The sequence below is a fragment of the Chenopodium quinoa genome, unplaced genomic scaffold, assembly GCF_001683475.1.
Source record: "Chenopodium quinoa cultivar QQ74 unplaced genomic scaffold, ASM168347v1, whole genome shotgun sequence".
Lineage (NCBI taxonomy): Eukaryota > Viridiplantae > Streptophyta > Magnoliopsida > Caryophyllales > Amaranthaceae > Chenopodium > Chenopodium quinoa.
Genome location: NW_018743175.1, coordinates 3,190,394 through 3,204,423, shown reverse-complemented (window position 1 = coordinate 3,204,423; position 14,030 = coordinate 3,190,394). Strand labels below are relative to the sequence as shown.

The following is a 14,030-nucleotide window of genomic DNA, read 5'->3' as shown; positions in this document are numbered from 1 at the left end:
AAAAAATCCTAAACATTTATTAACTCAATAATTGTTTTTACTAATTAAAGATTAAGTTAAGACACTAATAATTCAATTGTAAAATTCATAAAATGCTACAAATTTGATAAAATACTAATCTAGTAATTTGAATACTCTCGACTGTATACAATAACCCAAAATGAAAAAATAGGCGAAAAAATGATTCGTCAAATATTAAAAAAAAATAAAAATAAAAAATTCCTATTCCTTTGAAAATGATTCTCCATAATTTGGAGTAGTAATAATGTAGCACTTTTGGATTGACCTATCAATTTCTTAAAAATTTCCCCCTCCACCCTCTTTTTCTACCATAAAGTTCCAAATTTCAATTTAACCTCTTCCTCATTTTCAAACCAACATAATCCCAATTGGTAAGAGAGAGAGAGAAAAAAATCCTAAAAAATAACCTATAAAAAAAAAAAGAAAAAGAAAAGCAAATCTCCCTCCATCTTCCTCCTTTCTCTCTCCTCCTCTTTGCTGGGTGTATGTTTTGTGTGAATTTTGAATCTGTTTGACTAGTTTTCCGCTTACATAGATAAAACCCCATTTTTATTATTTCTTTTTCATTTCTTCTCTAATAAAAAAAAAGAAAAACAGTCAGAAATTTAGACTTCCTTCCTTACTTACAGAAGAGAGAAGAAGAAGACAACCCAGAAGAAAAACTACTACTACTGCTGCAACAGAGGAGAGAGAAAGTCGTCGGAAAATTTGTAGAGAGAGAAAGATTGAGGAGAGAGAAAGAGAAACAGAGAGTCAAATGTGATGGGAAGTGGGTTCTCTCACCTCATCCCATGTCTCAAACCTGAGTACAACCACCATAACAACCACCACCATAACAAGAGCTTCGATTCTAGCAACAACCACCAAGACCCGGTTGTTTTTGCGGCGGAACAACCTCTTGACGAAACCCTAGGACACTCTTTCTGTTACGTTCGTTCTTCTGCTCGTTTTCTCTCTCCTACTTCTTCCGATCATTTTCTCTCTCCTTCTCATTCTCTTCGTTTCGACGATAGATCCGACCCGACCCGACAACCGTCTAGAGTTGGTGGGCCGGAAACCGGGTTTCGAACCATTTCCGGAGCTTCGGTTTCTGCGAATACTTCTACTCCGAGGACTGTTGAGGTTGAAACCGCGGTTTACGGGTCCGGTTCGATTGTAAACGGGTTTGATTGTACGTCGTCGTTTTCGGCTTTGCCGTTGCAGCCGGTTCCAAGAGGGGATAGCTCCGGGTTTTTCCTCTCCGGTCCGATCGAGCGTGGGGCGTTATCTGGGCCGCTTGATTCCGGGCCGGATACTGGGCGGGTCCCCTTCTCGGCCCCTCTTGGTGGGGCCTACAAGAAGAAGAAGAGGAAGAAGAGTTTGAAGAAGTTGTATAGAAGCTTCTCGGAGAAGAAGCGGCAATGGGTTGTGCCGGTAGTAGGGAGGAAGGAGAGTAGCGAAGAGGAGGTTGGAAGGAGGAGAGAGAAAGAGGTTGAAGATGATGTTGAGGGTAGTAATGTAAATGTACAGTGGGCGTTAGGGAAGGCGGGGGAGGATCGGGTACATGTGGTTGTATCGGAAGAACATGGGTGGTTGTTTGTTGGGATTTATGATGGGTTTAATGGCCCGGATGCTCCGGAGTTTCTAATGGGTCATTTGTATCGGGCCGTGTTTGGTGAGCTTAAAGGCTTGTTTTGGGATAGTGAGGAAGATGATGATGGTGTTGTTTTGGAGCAGAAAGTGGAGAATCATTCGGAAATTGAGGGGGAGATTGTGAATGTGGATAGTGGGGAGGGGGAAAATCGTGCCGGGGAGGAGCGTGGTGGTGGCGGGGCGGTCAAGAGGGTTACGTTTGAGGCGGGGTTGGATAAGAAGGAGATAATTAGGAGGAAATTATGGGAGTTTCTTGCGGAGGATGATGCTGAAGATGGGCTTGATCTTTCGGGGTCGGATAGGTTTGCATTTTCGGTTGATGATGCTGTTAGTGTTAGCAATGCAGGGTCTGCCGTGGGGAGGAGGTCGTTGCTATTGTCGAAATTGAAGCAAGGGTTAACTAGGAGTAAGGAAGGGCATAGTAGAGGGTTGTTTCAATGGAGGTTTGGGGTAGAAGAGAAGGATAAAGTAGATGATGTTGAGAATAGAGTTGAGGAGAGATCGTGTAGGAGTGGTCGTAGGAGAAAGACGGGTCCTGTGGATCATGACTTGGTTTTGAGGGCATTGTCCCGGGCATTGGAAAAGACAGAGCAAGCTTATTTGGATTTGACGGATAAAGTGCTTGATCGGTATCCAGAGCTTGCGTTAATGGGTTCGTGTTTGTTAGTTGTTTTGATGAGAGATGAGGATGTTTATGTGATGAATTTGGGGGATAGCCGTGCTATTGTTGCACAATTGGAACCTCAAGAGAGTTGTTCTAATGTGGGATTGAAGGAGAAGGCAGAATGTGGGTCTAGTACAGAAGGAATTGTTGAGGAATGCACAGCTAGTGGTGAAAAGTTGAGCAATGTGGATGATGAGTTTCCTTTGGAGGCCATGAAGCTGACTGCATTGCAGCTTACGATTGACCACAGCACCAGTGTTGAAGAAGTAAGACTCAAATCTTGTTGTTGATTAGCTAATTGAAATGCCTGTTTGAGATGCTGGTTGTTGATGTTTGATTTCTTTCAAGCTTATGCTGTTGTCTTTCCTGATCATGTTGCTTATCTCACCCTTTTCCTGCTTCCCGTCAAAGGCGTCTATATTGCAAGGTAGGGCGATATTGGCGGAACTTGATTGTTTGTTTAAATAGCTGTGCATAATTGTGGCTCTACCCAATAAAATTTATAATCTTTTTGCCTCTTCGGTGCCTTTATCAATACTATTGTTTCCGCCGCAGCTGCAATTTTCTTTCACATTGTTAAACTATGACTAATTATGTGAACTAAGTCTGACAATTGTCTGGAATTCTCGAGGCAGCTATATAGGAGTATAGGACCCAAGTACCCAACTAGCAAATCAATATATTAAGCCCATTAGTTTCTGCTTCACTTTGTTGGAGATTTAGCTGTAGATATGTCCAACCTATGCTTGTGGTAATTTGGGCATAGTTTTCTTCATGGCTTCCCATCCTCAACCCCCCCCCCTCCTCATAGATTGATGCATGCATATGCTGGTGCTCTTCTCTCAAAGCTAAAAATTCTATTCCCCAATAGACTGTGGTACTTATTTGTATGGCATTAACTATGGTCCAACTACACTTTCTGCATCCCCACCTCTACTTGCTAGTTGCTTGTAATTGTTTTATTAGTGTAATTTAAATCCTTGAAAGCCACATGTATCTACCTGAGTGTGTTTTAGTATATTAAATAGGAATATTTATTAAAAAAAATCTTTATTTGCCTTGTTTTGGAAGCAGTGTTTGCAAAATAGTGTTTTATCTGTCACCACTCTCATATTTCCCTTAATTTCTCAAGCATGTCTGATCATATATGATTTCTGTGATGTATCTCATTTACTTGTACAACAGTTGCTAGTTCTCTTTGCCCTTGTTCATTTTGGTGGTAGACTATACATGAATTAAGGTAAAAGCATGAAAGTATTATTTAAAGTTTGTTTATTTTTTTTCCTCTCTTGCCTTTAGAAAAATGGAGATTTCATTTCTATTTATGGCTATATTATTGATATGGGTTCAGTGTCATGTATACTATCTATGGCACTCATATTAGCTTCTCCTTTATTATAAGTTTCTATGTTTTTGGTCAAAAATGAAGTCTTCATTGTCCATGCCCATATTGATTTGTCAAGAATATGTCACAATACTTGTGGTAAAATGAATTATCTAGGTAACATTACATTAACAAATAATAAGATATTTAAACCTTGCACACCTTCTGGTAAAAACCTCTAATAATCTGTAGCAGTGTAGCTATTTAAGGGTGATGGTGCATGCCTATGGACCACCTCAGACTATATTGTAGTGGGATGAATACTCTGCTATGCTGTTGTACATTGAAAATATAGATAACTAAAGTCTCCTTTGCACTGTGCTTTGACTTTATGTGCTAGTGAACACATAATTGTGATCTTTATGGAAGGTTTGCTCCTACCAGTTTTCAATATGTTATATGGTGGTTCACTTGATCTAAAAAGGCTTGTGGTGTCAATCCTTTCTTGTTCCCGGGGGAGATTTTATGAGTTTTGTGCTTCTCTAGATGTTCAATGGACAGTGAAATTGCTTTCTGTTGAGAAATTGGACCAAAATTTAGAACAGGAGATACAAAGGTGCGGACTTTTCTAGATTTATTTTTATCTTTTTCCTGGATAATGTATTGCCAAATGATGAAGCTAATACTGTTTGCTCCAGGAGAGTTCCTTAGGATCCTATTATAGTACTCTTCCTGTGTAGAAGTATATGTGCTGGAGTGTTGTTTAAGATTATGAAGAAATTTTATGGTTTTCTGGGAATCAGGTTTTGTGGAATGACTTGTGCTGAAGCCCATTGTGGTCCTGCTTGTAGTATTAAGTGCCTATATCAGTAAAAGCCAAGCCTTGGTCCCATAATTAAAACAAGATTCTCTCTAAATATAGTAAATTTCTTTCCAAATTAAAATCATCCCTTTTGATATGAGATCTTGCCAGCTGCCAAGAATATGTCCATATTTCCTCTCATACCACTATTGTCTTCATTACGTCCATATTTTCCCTCGTACCACTATTGTCTTCATTACTTCTTATATTTTCTCCAGTTACAAATGTTCTTGCAAAATTGTGGTTATTGAAAAGGGAAACAGTAGTTTTGTAGCACGATATCTCTCATCTGTGTTTGCTGCTGTTTTCTGGAGAAGAATTATTAATGTTGAGAAAATTGACCGTCTCAAGGATCAATAAGTTCGTTATCTATAGTTAGAGGAAGAATTCAAATTGGAGAATGGAAGATAGATGACTGTGTGATGCCTAATGGCAGTAAGATGGCAATAATGTCATTGATTCATTGAAGTTGAAATTGGAGATTGCTGGTATGTTAAGTGGATTATATGAGCTGCAATTATATCAAAATATTCCTGTAGTGTATATATCTCTTGTGTCTGAACATTTTTGAGAGGGCCTTGATTACTGTGGGGGGGGGGGGGGGACCTAACCCACTCAAGTAGGAAGCAATTTTTGAGATTGGTTATGGGAAAGGAATTCCTATCTAGTTTTGTATTATTAGCCCAAAAATGTACCTCTAGCACATACCTATTTGCTTTTTCCAGGTCACAGTTTGCAGGGGCCCCACGGGGATTAGTGTATAATGCTGCTCCAACTGTATTGAGGCAAAATCAGCTGTCTTCAGTCTATATTGGAGATCAACATATGTTGATTTTGCCGCACATTACTTGATTTACTATTTGTGAACCTGTCCAAAGGAACATTGGATGGGTATTGGATGGTTTGTTATACAAGTATAATATTGTGATTCACTTGATATCTTCTTTCCAGTTTCTGTTTTTGTCAACCATATTCTGAGACAGTCCAGTACTTGAGATTTTTGGAGTTCTAATATGTTAATAATATTTTTGTTTTTGTGGGTTCTGTTGGGGCATGGGTCACTCATTTTATCAGTATTTATGAACATGCTATTAACTATGGAGTGATAAACATTATTGCTTGATAGTAAAAGTAACTGAAACAACTATGCATATTTGTTTTAGCTGTAGGAATTTATAGTTTTACTATGTTAGTATTGGTGCTATACCATTCCTTCTTAGAAGGTTTATCAGTTTTTCAAGGATATTGACCATAGAGATGATTGATTGGATATTATGTATATTGATGTTGAGGTGGAGATTATAAATATGTGATTTTATTGCCATAATTTTCTCTCTAAAGTAAGGCTTGGAAGCTCTGATGTTTGACTTTACAGATATGTACTGAATAATTTGGTTTTTGTGATAGTCCTAAGAAGTGTAAGAACAAAAATTCTGAAACGCTATGTGATGCTGCAAATTAAGATGGATGCAGTCCGCAATTTTCTGTCTGTGAGCTTGACATATCTGCTTCCTTCAGCTTAGTGCTTCTAATTTCTTATGTTTTGTCAATTCTGCAGGAAGTTCTAAGAATTAAGAGGGAACATCCAGATGATAAGCACTGCATTGTCAATGATAGAGTAAAAGGCCGTCTCAAGGTTACTCGAGCGTTTGGAGCTGGATTCCTCAAACAGGTTTGTCACCTGTACCATATTACTGTCGACTCTTACCCTTGGAATCTAGATGGAAACAATGTATAAGCTTTATTGTTCAAAATGGGTCTATTACAATCTTACCTATAAAAAATCTGTTGAGAGTTGGAGGCAATTATCCTCGCTGACATTTCAGTGGAATGCTACTTCCTTGTATCTGGTATTGCTATTGTAAAGAAACATACAATCATTGGCTTGCAGCTACAAACTGTGTTTTTATTTAGTAATTAATTTAGGGCCTAGTCACATATGCAGTTCTTTTTGAAAGAATTCTGGTTTACTTGTCAGCCTCTTTGGTTTCTTAATAGATGATGAGTTTAACTGAGCTTTAAATACTTCCACGTTTTCAATAAGCTTTTCATTTGGGCTTGATTCTATTTGGCAAAGTACTTTTTACATAGTCTTATGCTATTAGACATTTAGACAATCTTATCATTCTGGTAAGAGTGGATTTATTTATTTTTGCTCTCTTGTTTAGTGTGCTGCGGGTGAAGATGCTATAAACAAATGAATTTTATGAAAATTATGATGATTCCTAGCTATCTGGGGTGGGGTTTGTGGGCTGAGACAGCTTACACAGTCTTAAAACCTGAGTTAAGGGGTTGATGGCACAGGAAAAATAAATAAGTGTTCATTTTTTTTCTCACTTCTTTTCATCTTTGTGACAAGACTATTGAGCAACTATAGTGTGTCTGAAGTATATTTCTATTTGGGCTTGATTCTATTTGGCAAAGTACTTTTTACATAGTCTTATGCTATTAGACATTTAGACAATCTTATCATTCTGGTAAGAGTGGTTTTATTTATTTTTGCTCTCTTGTTTAGTGTGCTGCGGGTGAAGATGCTATAAACAAATGAATTTTATGAAAATTATGATGATTCCTAGCTATTTGGGGTGGGGTTTGTGGGCTGAGACAGCTTACAGTCTTAAAACCTGAGTTAAGGGGTTGATGGCACAGGAAAAATAAATAAGTGTTCATTTTTTTCTCACTTCTTTTCATCTTTGTGACAAGACTTTTGAGCAACTATAGTGTGTCTGAAGTATATTTCTATGCCTCTGGAAGCATAATTCCTGGGTAACAGATACATGCCTTCCCTAGTTTTACAGAGACAGAAATATATAGAGTATTTTTTAAGCCTTCACATGCATTCTGGATACCAAACACAGGAGAAATAAAATTTAAAAATTGAACCTGATGCAGCACTTTGCAAATAATTGAGGATTTTATTCTGATTGACCTGTGGTCCTGTTGCAGGCCAAGTTTAATGACTCGTTATTGGAGATGTTCAGAAATGAGTTCATTGGTAGTGCCCCTTATGTATCATGTATTCCTTCTCTTCGCCACCACAAACTTGGACGAAGAGACCAATTTTTGGTGCTCTCATCTGATGGGCTATACCAGTATTTCAGCAATCAGGATGTGGTTTCTTTTGTTGAGAATTTCTTGGAGAAATTTCCTGATGGAGATCCAGCACAACATCTAATAGAGGAGCTTCTAAACCGAGCTGCTAAAAAAGCAGGTAATTTCTACCTGTCTTTGTCATCATCTAGTTTTTTTCTCTAGGCAAACTTCATTTGCAATAGTCAAGTGCCTTGATTCTGGAGCTTCAAATACTTTATAGAGCACAGACTTGGATCTTTTGGCCACTGCATAAGAACAAGAAAATATAGTATCTGTCCATACATTTGTAGGCTAGAGGCGAGCAATTAGCTCTGTTTTGGAACTTTGTCCAAAGCAACATGTCTTTGATCTTGCTGCTATGTTTTGTCTTTGTGCTTGAATAATACCTCCACTAGGTTTTTTTTTTCCCTTCCTCTACATAAAACTCTTCGTTACTCTTTTCTATCGGAATGGAGATTGTTCTGTTAAATGTCCGGGTGGTGCATAAATTATGCTTCGTGCAAAGCTAATTTTAAATTGATGGATCATTTTTGCTTATAAAATGTTGCATCTACTAGTTAGTGGTTACTTTTGCATCATAATATTCAGAGTTTGATTAATCTGTTTATTTGATGCATACAGGTATGGATTTTCATGACTTGTTGGATATTCCCCAAGGTGATCGCCGAAAGTACCATGATGATGTCACTGTTATGGTGGTATCTCTTGAAGGGAGAATTTGGAAGTCTTCAGGAAAATACCCCTAAAAACATGTTCATATGAAAACTTAAAAAAATTATGGCTCTATCTGGAATTGCCAAAGCTGATATGGTTTCAATCAGAACCACCGCATAGACATTGATCTTAACAGCTGGGCAGGCGTCTTGATATGGTAACAGACCCAGTTCTCCTGGGTCCCAAAATTAGTTCTAGAAGTTGATAGGCATACTGTTTTAAGGGAGGAAACAATTGGAGAGGCTGTAAGAAAAGTTCCCCAGTTAAGAAGGTGCTGCCATAGTCGAGGATGGAGAAAGCTTGGGAACATATGGGTTGGGATTGTTGGGATTTTTTAGAGGAAAGGGTGTTTTACTCTTCTATTTTTCTTTTCTCCATTGGGGATTTTGCGTAGGTAGATTAGGTAGAGGCTCTTCAATTCATTTTTGTTTGTTTTTTTTTTTTTTTCTTTTCTTTTTTTTTTTAGAGCCGAAAAAGGGGGTATAAGGGTGAAAAAAAAGGAAAAGAAGTAGCGAAATTTGGTTGGGGGTAAAAAGGTTACAGAATCTGTAATTTCAGATTCCATCAATGCAGTTGACAGCCGAAATTTATACATGGATCTCGGTTTAGGGCGTACTTTTGTTCATGATTAGTTGCCTAATGCATTTTTGACCAGTTATCTTTCAGGTTAAAAGATGATACGCTTGAGAATAAATCCTTCCAAATGATGTGACAACAATTTAACAAAAATATTAATTCTGTTCTCGCTTAGATTATTGTCACATTACTTGGCTGGATGCGCTTGATGACACGGCACACGGGTAATTTGTTAAACTAACGACTAATTGAGTATAGTGAATGACAAATTCTTCAAAAATTTAACCATGAAAATTGAAAACACAATGTCAAATCTCCTATACAAAATAATAGTGGCATAGGATACCAATTAAACAAAACACATAATTCTGTTTATACCTCATCACAGTCGTGGACGATTCTCAAGTAAGATTGCCTTCAGCTGCATCAAAGTAGTGAATCTGCTTTCGCAGGCAATCTGCGAAAGAAGTTCACAGGTACTGATGGCTGCTTGCTCCTCAATTTCAAAGGCCTTAAAATGTAAACTATAAATAAGATAAATAACAATCGTACTGGAACGAAAATAAGAACAATCCCAGAAACCATACAGAAGCCCACAAACAAGGCAGTAGCTCTAGGATCCCTCCAGCTGAAAAGAGATAGTACTCTCTCCAGTTGAGTTGCTACGTCTCCAAGTAGTACCTGCACTTGCCCTGCAACTAATCTTAGTCTGTTATACCGATACTTTAGTGAATCATTGTTCTTGCAAGTCGTTGGAATTCTATCAAATTCCTCGTCCAAGTCCTCTTTACTAAGTCCGTGAACACTGGACAATTGAGGATCCATGTGTGGAGGATTTCTAGGACGGGACTGATACTTCATCATCCCAATCACACCAAAGTTGAAGCATATGGCAGGAAATATAAGTAGTGGGTAGAATACCAGGAAGATTAAAAGCAAATGCACCAAAACTGATAGGAAAGGCCTTTTCCAGCTGCTTACACTTTCCACATACTCGAATACATATCCTAGACTAAAAAGTGCAGCTTTAATCCTTTGACAGTTAGCTGCTGTTCTTCGCTGGCTCCAGTTACGTGAATCATAATCAAGCATATCCTCGACGATTTCTTTCCTTAATGGTGGCTCTGAACGGCCCAACCTCAATGAAACCAGCTTAGTAGCTTGGTGTCTCAGACATTCTTGCTGATATAAGGATAAAGGGTGACTGTAATGCATTTTGGGAAGGAAAGGCTGAGCATAACCTTGTAATAAGTTTATGTAGGATGAGCAATTAAACCTAATGGCTAACTGAAGCTCCCCCATTTTCTTCAATCCTTGAGGTTCCAAGACCAAAAGTGGATATGAGTAAGTATAGATCCTATCAACTTCAAGAGTAGATAATCGGATCCTAATCTTACCTATTCTTGAATCCCGAGATCCTTTAGCATTATCAGGACCTTGAAACTGACAGTTATCAAAAACTCCTATTGTGATTACAGTACAAGGATCATAAACCAACCAAGTGTACTGCTCGTTTCACTGGGGCGAAGAGCTATCTATGATTGTCCTTGTCCGAACCCATTTCTGCCCATATTTTGCCACACAATAAGCATCTGTTCTTCCCTGATGTCCGCTTCTCATCTTCATTTGTGGCAAGCCAGTTGCATTCAGAATTCCTAATTCCAACACCCCGATTTCCTGTTTCCATAGCTGTCTCACAGTTGGCCTCGTATCACTACTATGGCGAGCAGTCTCATCAAGCACATGATATCCACCATCCAGAGAAGCCCTCAACTGTATCTTGCAGTTTTCGCCTGGTCTCTCAAGACTGTACCACCTAGCATCAACCGGTTTACTACCTAGCCTCCTCTCCAACTTCCCTAAATGAATCACACACTTCCCAACAACTTCCTCATTATTCCCAACCTTGGTCACCACTGTCAAAACTAATAGATGCTCAAAAGGTTCAGCAGCAACAAACATCAGATCTTCATTCCACATTGGACTCAAAACATTCTTGCTGGTAGAAAATTTTGTCCTTGCCATTGCATCTCCAAATACAGCCTTAACAAAAACCTCTGCCTTCTTATTCTTATTCGCGATCTCTAAATTCTGAGCTTGAATCACATTCACCCGAAGATACCAAAGTTTAGGAGACATATACACCTTTGCCTTGGTATTCACAACATCCTCATAACTTACCCCTGCAGCATCCAAATTCCATGCTTCAGTAAATGCCTCATCAGCTTGAGTCCCCATCCAAACCGCCACCATCAACTCTTCCTTCACACACACCCCTCCCAAGTCCTCCAATATATACCATTGAGGGGCTAACGGGCTATCTGGTGGCACTCGCTTTGGGGCCTCATTCACATCAAAGATCAATCTACCCTTCACCCCTTCTCCCTCTTTATCTTTCTTCTTCATCAAAATTTCTATGAAAAAGGTGTGAATTCGTTCCTTAGAGAATGCAAACACCTGGTTCCACTCAGGGTTAGCAGTCTTCTCCACAGGTTTGGTGATTGCCCTGTAGTTTCCTATTCTCACTTCAACATATGTTTTAAATGTGTCGGTATCATTTTCAAGCTCACAAGGGTCCTTACCTTTCACTATTCTTATGTACAAGAACTCCATTGGCTCGACCAAGCTGAATGCACTTGCCATAGACTTCTTAGTCGACGGTATGTTTGGAGAAGTCTTCTTTGGAGATAATTCCTCCATTGGAGGTGGTGGATTTACTTGCTGATTGTGTTTATTGCTCATTGTTATAAGTTTAACTGCATGACAATTTCATAAAACTCATTCATCACTAACTTATGATTAACTTGGAAAATCAGCAGCTAAACTTGTACAAATTTCAATGAAATTATTTCATACATGAAAATTAATTAAGGGTCTCATCTAATTTTCAATTAGTTCATGACTTCGTTCATGTTTCTAATCAAGTCCTATATTAGTTAAACCCCTTCTCAAAAAAATTAATCAACATGCTTACTACAAGTTCCTTTTAATATGTTAGCTTAGGCCACCATCACGAGGGGAATGACTAATGCATCGAATTGAATAAGAGGGCTAAATTCAACATGGGAAATTCATTGATGCAGGACAAGTATATTATACTCCGTACTATATATACAATAAACAGGGGACCCCCCAATGATGAAACATACCCAGAATTAATCATCGTTAATAGAGGGCTAAATCATTGTATTAAGCTTCTAATCATTGAAAAACAAAGCCTAATCAAAATTCAAAAACCCTTTAATAATAATCATGATAAACAACATAATTGATCATCAATAATCCACTAAACTTGATTAGAAATAAAACTGATCGTCAATTTAACTATGTTAATTACAAGTATTTATAAAACACTAAAATAAATAGTAATGCATGAATTTGAACAGCAACATCTACAGAATTTGGCAATGTAATCAAATAAATTGAATACTAATAATTGAAAAAAAAAAAACCCCAGATGAAGAGTTAGAGGACAAACCTGTTAATCTTTAATGGAGTTGTGCAATTGTGGTTAGATAGGGCAGTGAAAATAGTTGAGGAAGAAGTAGAAGATGCTTTTTGCAACGGCCAACGAAGTTAAATTAGGAAATATGCATAATATATGCATGTAACAATGGCGACATTAAAAACATATTATAATTGGAAATATTAATATGAATAGGGTTTATTAGGAAACTAGAAATGTTTAAGTGATTTTCTAAATAAGTCACGTATTATTTCCTAATGTTAATATTAGGAAATAGAGTTATAGAGACACATATGATCATATGGATTCAGCGTATGAGTAATGGAAAATGTGATACATTATTAGAATCGTATGACATGTATATATATTATTTTTGGTGCAACATATGTGACAATGACCCCAATGTGACATTATGTATTTTTAAATAAGATGAAATATACACGAAGTATTATTCGGGTAAGTCGAAATTTTAATAAAATCTTAAGAGAGTTTTTCTCAATAAATTTTACAGATCAAAATAATAAAGGTGCTCAATTATAAAAATTGTTGAATGAAAAGCATCTATTATGAAAAATTTATTTATTTAATTTTTTTTTTTTGAAAGGCATTATGAAAAATTTATTATAAATGAATTAAAATAAAGATGTCCCAGAAATGATTGTTTCTAAAGAGAATTTGTGTCATTATAATGTTAAATGAAAACATTTTTCCCCATTTATATAGGTATTACTATATCTTATGGTTTACACTAGCTACGAGTGTTAATGACTTGAGCCAAGGCCGAGCTTGAACGGCTTTTGACGCTTAGATCCGAACTTTACTTAAGTCTCAACTTTTTCAAACTAAATTTTTTTAGTTCAACTTAACCTTAAAATTCAATTTGAATTCGAATATTTTACATTACTTTATTTTATATAACCATGTTTATGTTATGATTTTGATGTTGTCGACTAATTTGAAATTTTACCATTAAAATTAGGTCAATTTTACAATACGTAAACTAATCTAGTTATAAAGTACATAATACTCCCTCTCTGTCTCTCTCTCTCTCTCTCTTTTTTTTTTTTTTTTTTTTTTTTTTTAATTAAAATGTTCTACTCGTGTATTTCACTTATTTTTAAAAAAACACAAGTTTAGACAATTTTTTTTACTTCAAAGCTGTGTTCAGGATTAATCCGTTCATATAAGTTTAGATCGTGGCCAATAAGGGTCATTAAATTTGATTCATTGTTACAAGCGGTTATGAAATTAAAAATTCAAATAAATCAAAATAAGAAAAATTCGAGTGAAAACAATGTATTCTTGGATAGGTCAAGACAAATTTTAACAGATCCAAATATGCATATTACATAATCCATCTATATTCTTTCTATAATTTTAGAGTTTGTCAATTTTTAACTACAATTCTCCAAATTCTAAATCATCAATTTCTACGCAACTTATTTTTTATTTTTTTAAAAATAAAATCAACAATAACTGTCTTTATTTTTTTTTAGGAAATCAATAACTATCTATTTGGCTATATGCCACTAATTTTATTTTTTAAGAATCAAAATGTTTAAGATTGTTTTTTGTCGCAAGAATATATCTAGTGCGGATATGCTTACTTTGACTTTACTTTTTACAAATATATATAAAAATTATGTTGTCATGTAAAATATGTTTACATTAGTCTTTA

The 14,030-nt window shown here is 36.6% G+C and overlaps 1 protein-coding gene and 1 pseudogene across 1 annotated transcript; one reads left to right on the top strand and one right to left on the bottom strand.

Annotated features, from left to right (window-relative positions):
- On the top strand, positions 1-8,925 carry LOC110732507 (protein phosphatase 2C 29-like). The gene is made up of 4 exons (XM_021912457.1): positions 1-2,583; positions 6,062-6,175; positions 7,450-7,714; positions 8,218-8,925. The coding sequence occupies exons 1-4, from the start codon at positions 784-786 to the stop codon at positions 8,340-8,342; spliced, it is 2,304 nt and encodes a 767-aa protein (XP_021768149.1). The 5' UTR covers positions 1-783; the 3' UTR covers positions 8,343-8,925.
- Positions 8,926-9,038: 113 nt separating this feature from the next.
- Positions 9,039-11,628, bottom strand: LOC110732848 (annotated as a pseudogene).
- Positions 11,629-14,030: the final 2,402 nt, after the last annotated feature.

Bases quoted from the DNA above. Each gene is read 5' to 3' on its own strand.
- LOC110732507 (XM_021912457.1), top strand. From the start codon at position 784: ATGGGAAGTGGGTTCTCTCACCTCATCCCATGTCTCAAACCTGAGTAC. The intron at 6,176-7,449 runs GTTTGTCACCTG...GTCCTGTTGCAG, and splicing joins GAGCTGGATTCCTCAAACAG to GCCAAGTTTAATGACTCGTT. The intron at 7,715-8,217 runs GTAATTTCTACC...TGATGCATACAG, and splicing joins CCGAGCTGCTAAAAAAGCAG to GTATGGATTTTCATGACTTG.